Here is a 17,818-nt window from a genome sequence, read left to right on the forward strand (position 1 = left end):
TGGTCTGTAGTTTCTAGGTTTGTTAATAGAATATAGAACAGTACAGCACTGCCCACAATGTCTGCGCCAAACATGATGCTGAATTGAACTAAATTTCTGCCTGCACACGACCCATATCTCTCCATTCCCTGCATATTCCTGTGTCTATTTAAAACCTCCTTAAACACCACTATTGTATCTGCTTCCACCTCTACCCCTGGCAGCCTGTTCCAGGCACCCACCACTCTCTGTATAAAAAACTTGCCCTGCACATCTCCTTTAAACTTCCCCCCCTCACCTTAAATGCATGTCTTTCAGTATTTGATATTTTTACCCTGGGAAAAAGATTCTGACTGTCTACACTATTTATGCCTCTCATCTATCAGGTCTCCCCTCAGCCTCTGACGCTCCAGAGACGATGACCCAAGTTTGTTCAACCTCTCCTTATAGCTCGTGCCCTCTAATCCGGGCAGCATCCTGGTAAACCTCTTCTGCGCCCTTTACAAAGCCTCCACATCCTTCCTGTAATGGGGTGACCAGGAATGCACGCAATACTTCAAGTACAGCCTAACCAAAGGTTTATATAGCTGCAACATGGCTTCCTGACTCTTATACTCAGTGCCCTGACCAATGAAGGCAAGCGTGTCATACGCCTTCTTTACCACCCCATCCACTTATGTGGCCACTTTCAATGAGCTGTGGACCTGGACCCCAAGATCCCTCTGTACATTAATGCTGTTAAGGGTCTTGCCATTAACTGTATACTGTCCCTTTACATTGGACTTCCCAAAGTGCAATACATTACATTTGCTCCATCTGATTAAACTCCATCTGCCATTTCTCTGCCCATATCTGTAACTGATCTATACTCCGCTGTATCCTTTGATAGCCCTCTACCATATCCACAACTCCATCAACCTTTGTGTTGTCTGAAAACTTACTAACCCACTCACCAATCAGCCAGAATAACACCCTTTCACCATCACCCTCTGTTTTCTATGGGCAAGCCAATTCTGAATCCAAACTACCATGTCACCATGGATTCCATGCGTTTTAACCGTACTAAAATCCATGTAGGCAACATCCACTGCCCTACCCTTATCAATCACCACTGTCACCTCCTCAAACCTGAAACATTAACTTTGTTTCTCTCTCCACAGATGCTACTTGACCTGTAGACATACATCTCAAGCATCTTTGGATTTTATTTTAAATCTATTTTGATTTCCTATTTGATTCCCTGTATTATTAGCTTTATCTCAATTAACATAGGATTGGTGACTGGGATTGCTGAGTGTGCTTCTCCTTAAAAAGATGCCATGCAAGTTTCTCACCTTGGCATCAAGATCTGGCTTCAAGTGGAATATATGCCATAGCAATGCCAAAATATTTTGGAAAATTTAACAGGTTCTCAAGAAAAACTTCAGAATATGGCCTGAATGTTAACAACAAATGGTCAGACACGAGGTGCAAGGGTTTAACTGCCTCAGGTCAGACTTTGGGCTCGACAACACAGGAACACCCACATAGTATCAGTTCCTGTCTCCATGGCACACACATGCCTTGAGCTCCCATTGCATTCACATTCGAGTTCTCAAGTCCATCACAGGACAGTGACTTGTTCCTACAACTTCTTTATAGTGGTTGTTTTTGTTAAAAAAAAAACTAGGTTGTTTAAAAATAAAGAGGAAAGTTTAAAAGTACGGTTTGTGACGTACACATCATCTTTCTACTTCCGCTTACTCTAACCTTCTGCTTTCTCACTAGCTCAGATAATTTAACTCTGCATCAAGAATTTTCCTCAGCAGATTGTTGCATAGTTCCCCCACTCGGTATCGTCACATGACTCAGCAATTTTTACAACAAACGTGGACAAAAAAAGCTGAATTCCAGAGGCGACCTACAAGTAACTATTCCTTATATCAAGGCAGCAATTTCGTAGAATCACATCTGTATGGCCCAGAAGGAATCCACTCTGACTATCAAGTCTATGCTGATTCATTGTGCAACAATCCACCAGACCCACTGTCCTACATTTTTCAACTTGGCCTGCAAACTATTGTCCCTCAAGTACCCATTCAACTGATAATTAAAATCCTTGACTGATTCTGTTTCAATAGTTTTACTGGAATTATTTAAAGAAAAAATCCTTTATAGGAATTGAACTCTAGATCATAACCACCCCCTGAATAAAGAAATTTTTCCCCGTGTATCTTCCGGCCGAAATTTTAGATCTGTGCTGTATGGTTCTTGAATTATCTGGTGAAGAGTATGACTCCCCTCCATTTACCCTACCAAGGGCAGTCAAAATCTTGTACGTCTCCATCAAGTCTCCCCTTAACCTCCTTTGGATTCTAAGAAGAACACCAGCTTAGCTGAATCTCTCACCCCTGAAATTATACATCTTTTCTGCACCTTTCTCGGATGTTTGAGTCGTTCCTAAAGTTAGGTAGCTAGAAATGGAAGCAATACTTCTGTTGTTCTAACTGGGTCCAGCATAATTTTCTTGATTTTGTACACTGTGCACAGATTTATGAATCCCAGTATCCCATATACTCTCTCAACATATTCTGTCATTTTCAAGGATTTAAGTACATATGTATCAGATCGCTCTGTTCCTGTACTTCCTCTGAAGACCAATTCCTGGGACAACAAGTGGAGGAAGTATCTGATTTTTAGGGTAAGTACATGACTGAACCATCAGTCCACTTATCAGAACTAGCAGTCTCAAGTTGTCAGAAATGACCAAGCCAACACTCGAAGATGAGTTGGTGAAAATCGTTCTCAATCACTGGCATTGCAACAGACCTTTACTATCCATACTGCTGTTTGATACACAGAATGTAAAGCAAAGACAGCTGTAGTACATTAACATCCAAAGGGCAAAGCTCTTTATTAGCGGATGAAAGTGTAAGCTAAAATATTTTTCATGTCCAGCTCAAGCAGCTGCTCACATCGACAAGCTGGCACTGAAGAAAGACCTGGTAGTGAAGTAAACTGAGAGAATCTGCTCTGAGTAGGCGGAAGATCAATTTAAGGCATCTGAATTACGTGTCAATCTCTGACTACCTCCTCAAGACACTTGGTCACAAACTCTACTCCCTAGGCACCAATTCCATCATTCTTTATGAACTGAGAAAGACGGTTTACAATCTCAGTTTAATTATTTGATCCCAAAGTGAACTTCAAATCTCATATAAAACGGTAACACGTACACTGTAACATCTAACAGAATTAGCATGGGGACCATAGGAGCAACTTCCTTCTACTTATCCTATTCTGCCCTGCCTTAGCTCACCTGCTGCTGAAATCTTCATCGTTCCTTATTTCCTTACTGCCTCTAGACTTGGCTGTTCAAATGTAATCCTGGCTGGTTTCCCTCATTCTAAGCGAGGTTATGCAGAAGTTCACTGTTTCCATCTCTTGTCTCAATCTTAAAATTCTCAAAGTAATTGAAAATCAAAATTGCAGATGTTGAAAATCTTAAATAAAATCAGAAAATGCTGGAAACACTCAGCAAGTCAGCCAACATCTGTGAAAAGAGAAATAGGATTAACATTTCAGGTTAAAGATCCTCCATCTGAACCAGAAAAATTACGAAAAGAGTCAGCTTTAAGTTGAAGAGAAGTTCGGGGAGATGGCAGTTGAAGGAACAATTCACTTGCACTTCTTCCAATCTAATGTATTGCATACAATGCTCAGGATGTGGTCTCCATACACTGGAGAAACCAAATGCACATTGGGTGACCACTTTGCAGAACACGTCGATTCAGTCCACAAGGCCTGAAGCTTCCAAGTTGCCTGCCACTTTAATTCTCCACCACACTCCCATGCTCACCTACCTAAATGTGGCCTCCTACACAGTTCCAACATAAGCTGGAGGAACAGTAGCTCCATCTGGGCACGTCACAGCCTTTGAGATTCAATAACAAGTTCAACAATTTCACATAACTCACTCTTCTGTTTGATTGAGGATTGGCCTGTTCTGTAACATTGTCAATTTGCCTCTCTCCACAGACACTACATGATCTGCTGGGCATTTCCAATATTCACCTTTTGTCTTCAGCAACACCTCTGACCTGCATCTCGCAACTTTAACATGTCCCTTTGCGTTCACTCTCTCCTGAACTGCCCTCATTAATCTATTAACCAGAAACCCCCATGAACAGTGCGATTATCTCACATAATCAGGGATTTGCCTTATCCGTCCCTTCCACATCCTCTCTGCAATTTAAAAAATGAATTTCCAGTTCTGCTGAAGGGTGGTTGACCTGAAATTTTGACTGTTTCTTCTTCCACAGATGCTGCTTGACTTGATTAGAGTGTTTCCAGCACTTCCTGTTCTTAGTTAAGATGTTCAGACTTGTTTGCAAACTCTTAGCCTGTAGCTCCCATAGGTATCTGTGATTCTTCAATTCTGACCTCTTGATCAACCCAAATTTGTTCATTCCAACATTAACAAATGAGCTGACACTGGAACTATAAAATAGTGGCTCCTGCTTACATAGAGAATGTACACATTTGAGTGCACTTTCAAAAGAAGGCAGAGGCTGGAATTTGACAAAATGCAGGAAGGTGCTGCGTCGGTATCTTAAGATAATGTTAGGGTTGATAAACGAGAGGCACCTGTGGCCACAACCCAAGTCAAGAGTTTGAAAATCATAGGAAGAAAATCAATGTGTAACGTCACAGCGAGAGAGTTAGCTGGTAGGTATTGAAGTTTTGTTTCTCTATCTTAAAAGATTTGCTCTAAATTACAATCCATAGCAAGCTGTGTCACTACATTTGGTACCTTACAACTAATCTAAATTATAATTAAAATCATAAATAGATAAAAATTTTAATTACTGATGGAAAAATTAAATCATGACAGGCAGGGTAGGGCCGGTGAAGTGTTGTGGTTCTAGCGTGTGGAAGTTGGTGGGGACCACTGTGATGCACAGCAGCCACATCAGCAGAAGACGTCAGCAATCCAAGGAAATTGCTCTCGTATTTGACGAGCTGCAGTCAGAGTTTCAGACATTGCTATGCCTCGAGGGAGGAAGAAAATAGTTTCTTCTAGGAAGAAGTCACACTCCGTAAGTTGTGTAATGCTGGTTTGGTCAGTGGGCAGGGACAGGAGGATGTGACTAGGGTGAGGCATGTGTTGGGATCCAAAGGATGGTATTGAAGAAGCCTCTGTGCTATCACTTGTCCAACAGGTACTTGGCAGTCTGTGTGGACAGGAACAGCAATGGCAGGAAATTGAACAAACTGACTAGAGCATGGTGGTACAGGGAGACATTCATTTTGAAAGAGTGAAAAAGAATGAAGTCATGGTAAAAGATAGTACAGGTAGGATCTACAGACTGTCCCCTGAAGCACAAGTTTTAAAGGCTGTATTGTCTGCCCAGTTAAGGGTGTCTCTTTGGGGTTGGAGAGGGTCTTGAAGTGGGAGGGGAAAGTTGTCATTGTCCATACAGGGACAGATATCCCTGTAAGGGGTTACGTTCTGGGAAATGTTCTGTATTGTGAAATTTCATAAATTGAAAAGGCGTTTCCCATTAGTTTCAATGTAAAACTCTAGCTGCATACCAAAGCTCAAGATTTTTGATCAAAAATACTTTAAAATAACTCAATACAAATATTGCAAATAGTAAAAAATGTTATTAACAATTCAGTGTTAAAATAAAATAACAACATACATAATGTACCCTCTTAGGGTACCTACAAACTGAAATACACAAGATCTCTCTCTCTCTCTCTACATTCCCACAACATAGCCCTCACCAGTTCACTGCCTCTCCCTCCCTCGTGGGCACACTCTTCCCTTCCAGCTCTCACCGGCACTCTCCCTCCTCTCATTACCTCTAACCCGCTCTCCGCACCCCCTTTTCTTATCAGCTTTAACCCCCCCTCCCTTCCCCATTCCCCCACACGTGTCCCACCACCTCCTCAGCTTTCACAGGCACTCTCCTCACCCTGGCTCTTGCTCTCTCTCCCCTTTGGCTCCAGTCAACGTTTTCCCCTGCCAATCCAGCTGGGAACCCCTATCCCTTCTTCACTAACCCTCGCTCTCTCTTCCCTACCACGTTCTCTTCTCACCCTTCCTCTTAGACAGTTGTATCAACACAGATAGCTCTACAATTGACTGGGATTTCAATTGCAGTTCATTGCTAACATTGAGTTTAGTTAAATTGAAAAAAGCCTTGTAACTTGAGGACAATAATGAGTCAATTGCAAAAATTCGTAAATAGAGGTATACCTGCATCATTAACATAGGTAGGATGAAGAAAGAGGTTCTACTGAGGGAGATGAGCAGCTAGGGTCTAAATTGAAAAGCAGAATCACGAAGATAATAATCTCTAAATAACTACCTAAAACCATATATATATGTGTGTGTGTGTGTGTGTGTGTGTGTGTGTGTGTGTGTGTGTGTGTGTGTGTGTGCGCGCGCGCGCGCATTTGTATTGGGGGAGGGGGAAGGGGGGTGGGGAATGTTCAGGTGGCAGGAAATATAGAATGTTAACGAGAAGGGGGAAGGCAATTGTGCAGGATAGCAGCGTATTGACTTAGATGCCCTAACCAGATTGGGACGGGAAGGGTATAAAAGACAAAGTGCACTTACAGGGAGGGTCAGAGTAGGAAAAATGGTAAAAAGGCAAACTTAAAAAGCTCTACACCTGTATACACACAGAATTCATGATAAGACAGATGAACTGATAGTGCAAGCAGAAATGAATGATGATGATTTAATATAAATTAGTGAGATGTGATTGCACGATGACCAAGGCTGGGGACTAAATAATCCAGCGTTCTTTACATTTGTAAAGATAGACAGGAAGGAAAAGAAGATGGAGTAGCTCTGTTAATGAAGCATGTGATTGGTATGGTTGTGAGAAATGATCAGGGCTGAGCAGACTGAAATGTAGAATCAACTTGGATGGAGATAAGATACAGCAAGGGAAGGAAGTCGCTTGTGGGAATAGTCTATAGGACCCTTACATTGTATGACAGAATAAAAATCAAGAAATAATGGGGGATTGCAAGAAAGATACTTAAACTTAGATGACCTTAGCCTTCCTGTAGATTGGCCAAACCCAAATGGTAAATATAGTCTTGAGTATGGATTTACAGTTTTTTGGAATAATATATTGTTGAACCAACCAGGGAAGAAGCTATTTTACACCTGACCACATGTAATAAGAAGGGGTAAGTGATATCATAATAAAAGGTTCTCTGGGGAAGAGTGATCCTAACGTGATAGAATTCCACATTCCCTTTGAGAGTGAGAAACATGGGTCTGAAACTCATCTCTTCAACTTAAACATTGGCACCAACAAAGATATTAAAGTAGAGGTGGTTAACGTGGACTAGGAAAAGTAGACTAAAAGGTAAAACAATGGCTACTGTGGCAGTCATTTGAAGAGGTATTTCATTATTGATGTTTCATTCAGGCATTCATTAAGGTACCACATAAAAGGATAGAAGGTAAGAACTCTTGGTGTTGGGGGTAATGTATAAGCATGGTTGAGGGGAGGATTAGCTAACTAACAGAAAATAGAGGCAGGACAAATATATTACTTCCGGCTAGCAAACTGTAACTGGTAGGGTGCTGTAGAGATCACTGCTGGGATTCAACTATTTACAACCTTAAATGAAGGGTTTATCTGTTTTACAGTAAAGTTTGCTGACAATACGAAGCTAGGTGGGATAGTGACATTCACAGAGGACAAAAAGCGCCTGCAGGGGGATATAGTTAGGATAAGCAGATGGACAAAACTTGGCAGGTGGCAAATAACATTACACACTTTGGTAGGAAGAACATTGTTTAAACAGAAAGAGACTATAGAATGCAGCTGTACAGAGGAACCAACACACCCTGTTATATGAAAACCAAAATGCTAGCATGCAGGTAAAGCAAGGAATTTGGAAGGTAAATGGAATGTTTTCTTTTCTTGCAAAGAGGATGAGGTACAAAAATAAAGAAGTCTTGCTATTGTACAGAGCATTGTTGAGACCACACCTGGGTTGCTGAATACAGTTTTGTTCTCCTTATTTAAGGAAGAACATGGTGGCACTGGAGACAGTTTAGAGAAGATTTGTAACACAAGGTTAATTCCTAGGAAAAAGATGGTGAAGAATTTAGTAGAATGAAAGGAGATCTTACAAAAATTGAGGGGGCAAAAACAATAGAAGCTGAAAGGATGCTTCCACAAGGGAGAACCTAAAACAAGGAGGCATAATTTACAGCATAGAGTGTTGCACTTTAAGATAGAGATGAAGTGGAATTTCAGCTATCTGTAGGTCATGGATCTTTGGAACGCTCTTTTCTAGGGAGCTATGGAAGCTGGGTCATCAAATATATTCAAGGCTGAGAAGGAATTTGGAACACTAGGGGAGTCAAGAGTTGTGGAAAACAGACAAGAAAGTGGAATTGAGGCCCAGAATAGATTTGCCATGACTTTATTAAATGGCAAAGCAGAATTGAGGGCACACTCCTGCTCCTCATTCTTATGTTCATCAGCTGCCATGGTTATAACCTCTGAATTCCCTCCTATTCTTTCTATAGGACACTCCTTAAAACCTTCTCTTTGACCAAGCTTCTATCTTAATATCATCTACCTCAATATCTTTGCTTGTGACTCATTAAGTTAAAGGGCATAATATAATTGGCATTATAGACCTGGCTACAAGCTGGATATGACTGAGAGCCAAAGATTTTTGAAAGCTTGGAAAGGACAAGGAAATAAGCAAAGGAGGAAGAATAGCCACATGGGAAAAATATACTTTTACAACCCCGATAAGTGTGAAGTGGTTCATTTTGGTAGGTCAAATATGTTGGCAGAATATAGTCTTAATGGTAGGACTCTTGGCAGTGTGGAGGATCAGAGGGATCTTGGGGACGAGTCCATAGGACGCTCAAAGCGGCTGCGCAGGTTGACTCTGTGGTTAAGAAGGCATATGGTGTATTGTCCTTCATCAATCGGGAAATTGAATTTAGGAGCCGTGAGGTATTGTTGCAGCTATATAGGTCCCTGGTCAGACCCCACTTGGAGTATTGTGCTCAGTTTTGGTCGCCTCACTACAGGAAAGAGGTGGAAGCCATAGAGAGGGTGCAGAGGAGATTTACAAGGATGCTGCCTGGGATGCGGAGCATGCCTTATGAAAGCAGGCTGAGGGAACTCAGCCTTTTCTCCTTGGAGAGACGGAGGATGAGGGGGGACCTGATAGAGGCATATAAGATGATGAGAGGTATTGATAGGGTAGATAGTCAGAGGCTTTTCCCCAGGGCCGAATTGATGGCCACAAGAGGACATAGGTTTAAGGTGCTGGGGAGTAGATATAGAGATGTCAGGGGTAAGTTTTTACTCAGAGAGTGGTGAGTGCATGCAATGGGCTGCCGGAAATTGTGGTGGAGGCTGATACGTTAGGGTCTTTCAAGAGACTGTTAGATCGGTATATGGAGCTGAGTGAAATAGAGGGCTATGGGTAAGCCTAGTAATTTTTAGGGTAGGGACATGTTCGGCACAGCTTCGTGGGCCGAAGGACCTGAATTGTGCTGTAATTGTTCTACGTTCTAACTTTTGATATTATAAGACACATGGGGTAGACTTAAGGATTCAGTGAAGATGAAAGAAACAGTTGGCAGTTGTCTACAGATCTCCAAAGAGCAATGAAGCAGTACCAGGCTGCACAAGTACTGTCACCAGAGAAGGAGTTTGATAAAAGCTGAGTGAGTATCATGGGCAATTTTAACTTTTACGTCGATTGGAAAGATAGTGCAAGTCATAAATGTATCAAAAACATGTTCAGGAGAGTTTGCTTGAACAAATACATTTTAGAACAAAAGGAAACAATGTCAAGTCACTGCTGCCAGAACTGCTTAACAATCTGACATTGAGTGAATAGCTTATGATCAGTGAACATAACATAAACAAATCTGATGTTAGGTTTGGGAAGGAAAAAGGAGAATCACAAAACTGTGTTTTAATCTTAAGTGAGTTGTCTTCCTTGAGACATAAACTATTAACAGGTAAACCCATAAACAGTTAAAGACTTTCAAAGGAATATTTAATCCAATACAACATCAGCATAAAGGACTTTAACAACAAAAGTTCCCTTTGTGTACTGAACATAGTCAAAAAAATAAGTTGAGAAATGTGTTTGTGTAAGGCAAAAGGAAAGGCTTGTAAGGTGCAATATCAAGACTAAAAGTAACGTTTTTATAAATATACCCAAGAAAGGAAGCAGCTAAAAAAAAACGTGGACCTATTATAGAAAGGCGCAGATGCTATTGTAATCAACGATAAGGAAATGGTAGGTGTATACTTTTGCAGTATTTTCACAGTAGAGAAAATACCAATGACAGAAAGAAAACTAAATCAAAATAAATAATTATTTGGCTTTATTGCAAGTTTAAATAAATGGTAAGGGAAAAAATAATCAGATTTAAAATTAGTAAAGCTATTCTCACTGGGATATTAAAAGTAGTAGATGAGAAAATTAAAAGAGGGCTAACTTATTAGCTTCCATACATTCGCTTGTTGCAGAAATTGTACAACAGATTGGAACGTTTAAAAAATATATATAATAATGTGACATTTCTTAAGTGGGAGAGAGAGTCCAGGTAACTACATATAATTTGCCCTCCTAATTACTTGCTGCACCTCTGTGTTGGATTCAGTGACTTGTGTGCAAGCATATCTAGATCCTTTTGAATATCAACACTACTCACTCTCTCACCATTTAACAATTACTCTGCTTTTCTCCTTTGTGTACCAAAGTGGGTGACCTCACATTTTACCACATTATATCCTATCTGCCATGCTCTTGTCCACATTCTCTTGATGCTTCTTTACTTCCTCTTCTATACACACAATCCCACCAGTTCAGTATCATCAGGAAATGAGGAAATAGGAGATTATGTCCTCTCAACCAAATCAATGATCGTGAATGGGTGGGGCCCAAGCATCAATCCCTGCACGAGACCACTAATTATAACCAGCCAAGCAGTGAAGGATCCATTTATCCCCACTGTTTGCTTTCTGCATAGTAAACAATTCTCAATCCACTTCAGTATAATACCCTTACTCCCAATTCCATGTGTTCTAACCTTGTTAATCAATCTCCTATCTGGGACCTTATCCAAAGCACAGTCTAAATACACCATATCAACTGGTTCTCCCTTATCTACTCTACTAGTTACACACTCAAAAGATAACCAATAGATTAGTAAAACATAATTTTCCCTTCATAAATCCATGTTGACTCTTCTGAACCCTAATATTATTTACAAGGTGTTCCGTTATTACATCAGGCATTTTCCCCACCACCTACATTAGGCTAACATGTCAGTAGTTCCCTGGTTTTTCTCTCTTAAAGAGTGGAGTCACATAGGCTACACTTCAATCGACAGGAACAATTCCAGCATCTATAGAATCTTGGAAGATGGTAACAAGAGGATCCACTGTCTCGAACACCACCTCTTTCAACATCTGGGATGTAGATCATCAGGGATTTATCAGCATTCATACTCACCTACTGCTCTTGCATTACTTTTTGACAAATATTTACTTCCTTCATTTCCTCATTCTTACTAGACACTCGATTCTCTAATATATCCAGAGGTTTTGTATGTCTTCTCCCATGAAGACGGATACAAAGTAAGTGTTCAATTCCTCTGCCATTTCTTTATTCCCCTATACAAATTCTCCTGTCTTTGTCTACAAGGGCCGCTACAGTTCCCCTTGCTAGTCGTTGCCTTTTTTATACCTATAAAAGCTCTGTTTGTTTATATGTTTCTCCCACGTCTACTTTCACATTTTGTCTTGCATTTCTTTATCAATTTCTTGGTTCTCTTTCACTGAGTTCTAAAATGCTCTCAATCCCCGGGCCCTCCACTATTTATGACATTTATCTTCTTTTGATTTAATACTGTCTTTAATTTGTCCAATCAACCATGGATGAATCACTTTGCCTTTTGTGTTCTTGTGCCTTGAAGGAATTTTTGTTTTGCAATTTGTGCATTATTTAAATGCCTATCCACTGTCAACCCTTTCAACACTGCAAACTCTCCTCTCGTGCTTTCATCCTTACCTTTGTTTAGACTTAAGACTGTAGTTTTACACTGAACTACATCACTTTCAAACCTAAAGCGAAATTCTACCATATTATGGTCACTACCCGCAAAAACCCCTTGACAGCAAGATTATCAATTAAACCCTTCTCTGAGATTCTCATCAACACCTTCCTGATTCTCTGACCTACCTGAAGGGTAATTTATGGAAGCCAATTAACCTACCAACCAGCAAGTCTTTGGATATGTGAGGAAACCGGAGCAGCCAGGGGAAACCCAGGGATATAGACCAGAGACAAGTAAGTGGGGTTAAGGTGTTGAGCAGCCATGATCTGATAGAATGGAAGTTATCATGCTGTGCCTGCCACCAGGCCTTACAAACACAGTTCACGTCAGCACACTGCATCCTAACCCACCATTATGCTGCCCCCATCATACATTGAACATAGAACAGTACAGCACAGGAACAGGCCCTTTGGCCCATGATGTCTGTGCTAAGCATGATGCCAAATTAAATTACTCTGTTCTGCCTGCACATGCCTCCATTCCCTGCATATTCTTGTGCCTACCTAAAAGCCGCTTGAGTGCCACTATTGTATCTGCTTCCACCACCATCCCTGGCAGCGCATTCTAGGCACCCATCACTGTCTGTGTTTAAAAAAAAACTTGCCCTGCACCTCCCCTTTAAACTTTCCTTCTCTCACCTTAAAGCTAGCATTCAATATTTCTACCCTGGGAAAAAGATTCCAGCTGTCTACCCTGTCTATGCCTCTCATAATGTTATGACATTCTATCAGGTCTCCTATCCACTGTCAAGCCTTTCAACACTGCAAACTCTCCTCTCATGCTTTCATCGTGCCAACAATACAAGTTGGTCCCTCTCCTTACAGCTGATACCTTCTAATCCAAGCAGCATCCTGGTAAACCTCTTCTGAACCCTCTCCAAAGCCTCCACATCCTTCCTGTAATGGGCCGATCAGAACTGCAGGCAATACTCCAAGTTTTATACAACTGCAACATGACGTCCTGACTCTTAAACTCTAAGCTCCTAGCAATGAAGACAAGCATGCCATACACTTATATAGCACATTCAGAGCTTAGCCTGCAGTCTGACTTCTGATTCTCATCCAATGCCCAGTTAACACCCAAGGCCCTGTCCCATCATGAAGTGAACTATACCACCCATTCTGCAGCCAACCACCACCACTATCCAGTCCCCTATGCTAATTCCCATCAAAGATTGGTCCACTTTGACACTGAACCATTAGTTACTCACCTTAGTTCCAGAGCAACGGACAAGAGTCAGTCTAAACTGTTTTCTCTTCTTTATTAACCCTCGCAGCTCCTGACAGCACTGGTACTTCCCAAGGTCGACTGTCTCCTCACATTGGGCATCACCCTGAAACAGTGGAGAATGATTCTCAATGAGAGTAATGCCAAACTGCAGAGGAAACTGGAAACTGACTCGAACACCCTGGGGAAATCGGGTGCAAACCCCAAACTGGTGACTGACTTGAATCCCAGGGAAAAATCAGCAATGTGGGCCAAACATCCAGCTCAGCCTCTAAATCCCCAGAGACTGATGCCAAAGCTCTCAGCTAAAACAGAGACATCCTCAGATCCCTGGGGTAAACCAGAGACTAACCCCAGATAACCGCAGGATAAACCAAAGACTACTGCCTAAATATCTGGATTGAACCAGTTCTAGAAGCAAACCAGGTTCAGATCCTAGACCTGTAGGATAGGGGCAGAGTCACGCAACATAGAAAAATGCCCTTCGGCCCATCACGTCCATGTTTACCATAAAGAAAGTTAATCAGGGCACTATCCCCAGAAACTCAGGGGAAACTAGAGGCAGCCCTCAAATGCCTGGGCTGAACCAGAGTTTAACCCAACCACTCCCAGGGACAGTCCACGAACATCCAGGGTAATCTAGAGACCAACTCCCAACACCCAGGGAAAACCAAAGATGGGCCATGAGAGATAGGCCAAGTCCAGAGACTCTCCCCGATGTCTTACCTGCTGCTCGTAGATGAGGAGGCGGCCTCTGTCTAGTCGGATGTAGCGCTCCTTCCAGCCACCCCCGAGAAGCCCGCGGCTGCACTGCTTGCGGACCCAGCCAGCCTGGCCCGGACTGCCCCCCTCCTGGGAGAAATGGATGGAAAGAGAGTGCCGGTTAGGAAGGAAGGTAGCAACGAGACCCCAACTGTCATGGCCTGAGATCAGATAACCTGCACCTATGGATCAAGTCCAACCCCGCGACGTGAGGTCCTACACCCCGACCCCTGATCCAAACCCAAAGCCCTGACCCCCAAATCCAGTGCCAGACTCCAGCCCCAGACCACCTCAGCCCAGACCCCACATCCACACCTGAACTCTGGCCCCAGGTCCTGACTACCATCCACAGAAACCAGAGCACACCAGAGCCTGGTCCAGTACTGACCCCAAGCCCAGCGATAGACCACAGGCTGCCCAGACCCCAGACCCAGAACTAACCCCAGGCACTGGACCATAGACCCCAGACCCAGCGATAGACCACAGGCTGCCCAGACCCAGCACTGGTCCCAGACTCAGGCCCTGGACCATAGACCCCAAACCCAGCACTGACCCCAGGCCCAGTGACAGACCACAGGCTGCCCAGACCCAGCACTGACCCCAGGCCCCGGACCATAGACCCCAGACCCCTGGCCCCAAGCCCCGGCCTCAAATCCAGACCCCGGCACCACCAGATCCGGGCGCGGAGCCACTACCAGGCCCCGACCCCACCCGCAGACCCTCGTCCCCCCACCGGACTGCAGGCCCCGGCCCGGGACCCTCGCCGGACACATCCCCCGGCCGGAGCACAAGGAGTCCGGGAGGGAAGGGCGGCCTGGGAGCCCGGCAGCCGCTCCGCTGGCCCCTCACACCCACCTCTCCCATGCCGGCGGCTCAGTCTCTGGGCAGGGACGGTCCGAGCTCCGAGCATCCTGTGAGGGGCGGCCCGGGCTCGGCGCTTCCTCTCTCTGACTCACTGCGCCTGCTTCCGGCAACAGGCCGAGCGCAGGGGGAGGGGGAGAGGGAGAGGGAGAGGGTGCGGTGAGGGCTGAGGGGTGAAGGAGGGAGGGGTTGGGGAGCGTGTGGAGAAAAGGGGAAGGGAGGGGGTAGGAATGGAGGGGTAGAGAGGGTGGGAGGGAGGGATGGATTGGATGGGATGGGAAGGGAAGGAGGGATGGGGAAGGGAAGGAGGGATGGGGAAGGGAGGGAAGGGAGGGAAGGGGGGGAAGGGGGGGGAAGGGAGGGAAGGGGGGGAAGGGAGGGAAAGGGGGGAAGGGGGGGAAGGGAGGGAGTAGGGAGGGAAGGAGGGGGGGGGAAGGGAGGGAAGGGAGGGAAGGAGGGATGGGGAAGGGAGGGAAGGAGGGATGGGGAAGGGAGGGGAAGGGAGGGAGGGGGAGGGAGGGGAAGGGAGGGAGGGGAAGGGAGGGAGGGGGAGGAAGGGAGGGGGAGGGAGGGAGGGGAGGGAGGGAGGGGGAGGGAGGGAGGGAGGGAGGGGAGGGAGGGAGGGGAGGGAGGGGGAGGGAGGGAGGGGAGGGAGGGGAGGGAGGGAGGGGGAGGGAGGGGGGGAGGGGGAGGGAGGGAGGGGGAGGGAGGGGGAGGGAGGGAGGGGAGGGAGGGGAGGGAGGGAGGGGGGGAGGGAGGGGAGGGAGGGAGGGGGGGGAGGGAGGGGAAGGGAGGGAGGGGGGGGAGGGAGGGGGAGGGAGGGGGGGGAGGGAGGGGGAGGGAGGGGGAGGGAGGGAGGGGGAGGGAGGGAGGGGGAGGGAGGGGAAGGGGGGGGAGGGGAAGGGGGGGAGGGGAGGGGAGGGAAGGAGGGAGGGGAGGGAAGGAGGGATGGGGAAGGGAGGGGAGGGGGGAAGGGAGGGGAGGGGGGGAGGGGGGAAGGGAGGGGAGGGGGGGAGGGGGAAGGGAGGGGAGGGGGGAGGGGGGAGGGGGGGAGGGAGGGGGGGAGGGAGGGGGGAGGGGAGGAGGGGAGGGAGGGGAGGGGGGAGGGGGGAGGGAGGGGGGAGGGAGGGGAGGGGGAGGAGGGAGGAGGGGAGGGAGGGGAGGGGGGAGGAGGGGAGGAGGGGAGGGGAGGGGGGAGGAGGAGGGGGGAGAGGGAGGGGAGGAGGGGGGGGAGAGGGAGGGGAGGGGAGGGAGGAGGGGGGGAGAGGGAGGGGAGGGGAGGGGGGAGAGGGAGGGGAGGGGGGAGAGGGAGGGGAGGGGGGAGAGGGAGGGGAGGGGAGGAGGGGAGGAGGAGGGGGGAGAGGGAGGGGAGGAGGGGGGAGAGGGAGGGGAGGAGGGGAGGAGGAGGGGGGAGGGGAGGAGGGGAGGAGGAGGGGGGAGAGGGAGGGGAGGAGGAGGGGGAGAGGGAGGGGAGGAGGAGGGGGGAGAGGGAGGGGAGGAGGAGGGGGGAGAGGGAGGGGAGGAGGAGGGGGGAGAGGGAGGGGAGGAGGAGGGGGGAGAGGGAGGAGGAGGGGGGAGAGGGAGGGGAGGAGGGGGGGAGAGGGAGGGGGGAGAGGGAGGGGAGGGGGGAGGAGGGAAGGAGGGAGGGGAGGGGAGGAGGGAGGGAAGGAGGGATGGGGAAGGGAGGGGAGGGAAGGAGGGATGGGGAGGGGAGGGAAGGAGGGATGGGGAAGGGAGGGGAGGGGAGGGAAGGAGGGATGGGGAGGAGTGGGAGGGAGGGATGGTTGGAAGGGAGGGAATGGGATGAATGGCGGGAGGGATGGAGGCTGGGATGGGAAGGAGGGAGGAAGCGATGGGAGGGAGGGATAGGAGGAAGGGAAGGGTAATAGAGAGGGGTAGGAGGGAGGGAGGAGAGAGAGGAGGGAGGAATGGGTGGAGAGCAGTAGGAGGGAGGGAGGGAATAATGGGAAGGAAGATAATAGTGGGAAGGAAGGAGGGAGTGGTAGGAAGGGCAGGGTAGGGTAAGAGGGAGGGGGAATGATAGGAGGGAGGGGCGGAGAGGGAGAGGTAGGGGAAGGGAGAGGGGTTGGTGGGGGGAGGGAGGGATGGTGGGAGGGTAGGAGTGGAGGAGGGGGTGGGGAGGTTGGTAGGTGGGGGAGGGAAAATGGGAGGAGGGTTGGGGGGAGGAGAGGGGAGGGAGGGACGGGGTGGGGGTGTGGGGTAGAGGGAGGGTAGTGGAGGGAGGAAGGTGGAGTGAGAGAGGGGTGGGGGAGCGAGGGGGGGTGGGGAGGAGCGAGGGTAAGTGGGGAGGAGAGAGGGAAGGTGGCGGGTGGGGAGGAGTGAGTGGGGGTGGGGTGAGCGAGGGAAGGTGGGGGGTGGCGGGGAGCGAGGGGGAAGGGGAGAAGGAAGGAGGAAGATGGGGAGGGAGAAGGGGGAGGGAGAAGGAGGGAGGTGTAAGCAGGGAGTGAGGGGGTGGGTAGGGAGGGAGTAAGGGGAGGGGTAGGGAATGGGGAAGGAGGAGGTGGAGGGAGTGGAGAGGGAGGGAGGAAGGGGTAAGAGGCAGGAGGGTAGGGAGGGAGGGAGTGGGGAAAGAGGAAGGGACGGAGTGGGGAGAGAGGGAGGGACGGAGTGGGGAGAGAGGGAGGGTGGGAGTAGGGAGAGGAAGATTGTAGGAAGGGAAAGGGAGGGTGGAGGGAGGGAGCGAGAGGAAGGGAGGGAAAGGAATGGTTAGGGAGGAATGGAGGGGGTAGAGAGGGAGGGGAAGGAGGAGATAGGGAAGGAGAAAGGGGGAGAGGGGGTAGTGGAGGGAGGGAGGAAGTGGTAGGAGGCAGAGGGAGGGGTAGGGAGGGAGGGTTGGGGAGGGAG

The 17,818-nt window shown here is 47.4% G+C and overlaps 1 protein-coding gene across 1 annotated transcript in view; it reads right to left on the minus strand.

Moving 5' to 3' along the window:
• The window catches only part of plekho2 (pleckstrin homology domain containing, family O member 2), a 33,779-nt gene extending 18,588 nt beyond the window's left edge, over window positions 1-15,191 (minus strand). Inside the window, exons 1-3 of the mRNA XM_052040527.1 lie at window positions 14,948-15,191; window positions 14,057-14,182; window positions 13,314-13,436 (exon numbers count right to left, since the gene is read on the minus strand). Of these exons, the coding sequence (XP_051896487.1) occupies window positions 13,314-13,436; window positions 14,057-14,182; window positions 14,948-14,956 (258 nt within the window). The 5' untranslated portion in view covers window positions 14,957-15,191. The remainder of the gene's footprint in view (window positions 1-13,313; window positions 13,437-14,056; window positions 14,183-14,947) is intronic.
• Window positions 15,192-17,818: the final 2,627 nt, after the last annotated feature.

The sequence above is a fragment of the Pristis pectinata genome, chromosome 28 (assembly GCF_009764475.1).
Source record: "Pristis pectinata isolate sPriPec2 chromosome 28, sPriPec2.1.pri, whole genome shotgun sequence".
In the NCBI taxonomy this organism is placed as follows: domain Eukaryota; kingdom Metazoa; phylum Chordata; class Chondrichthyes; order Rhinopristiformes; family Pristidae; genus Pristis; species Pristis pectinata.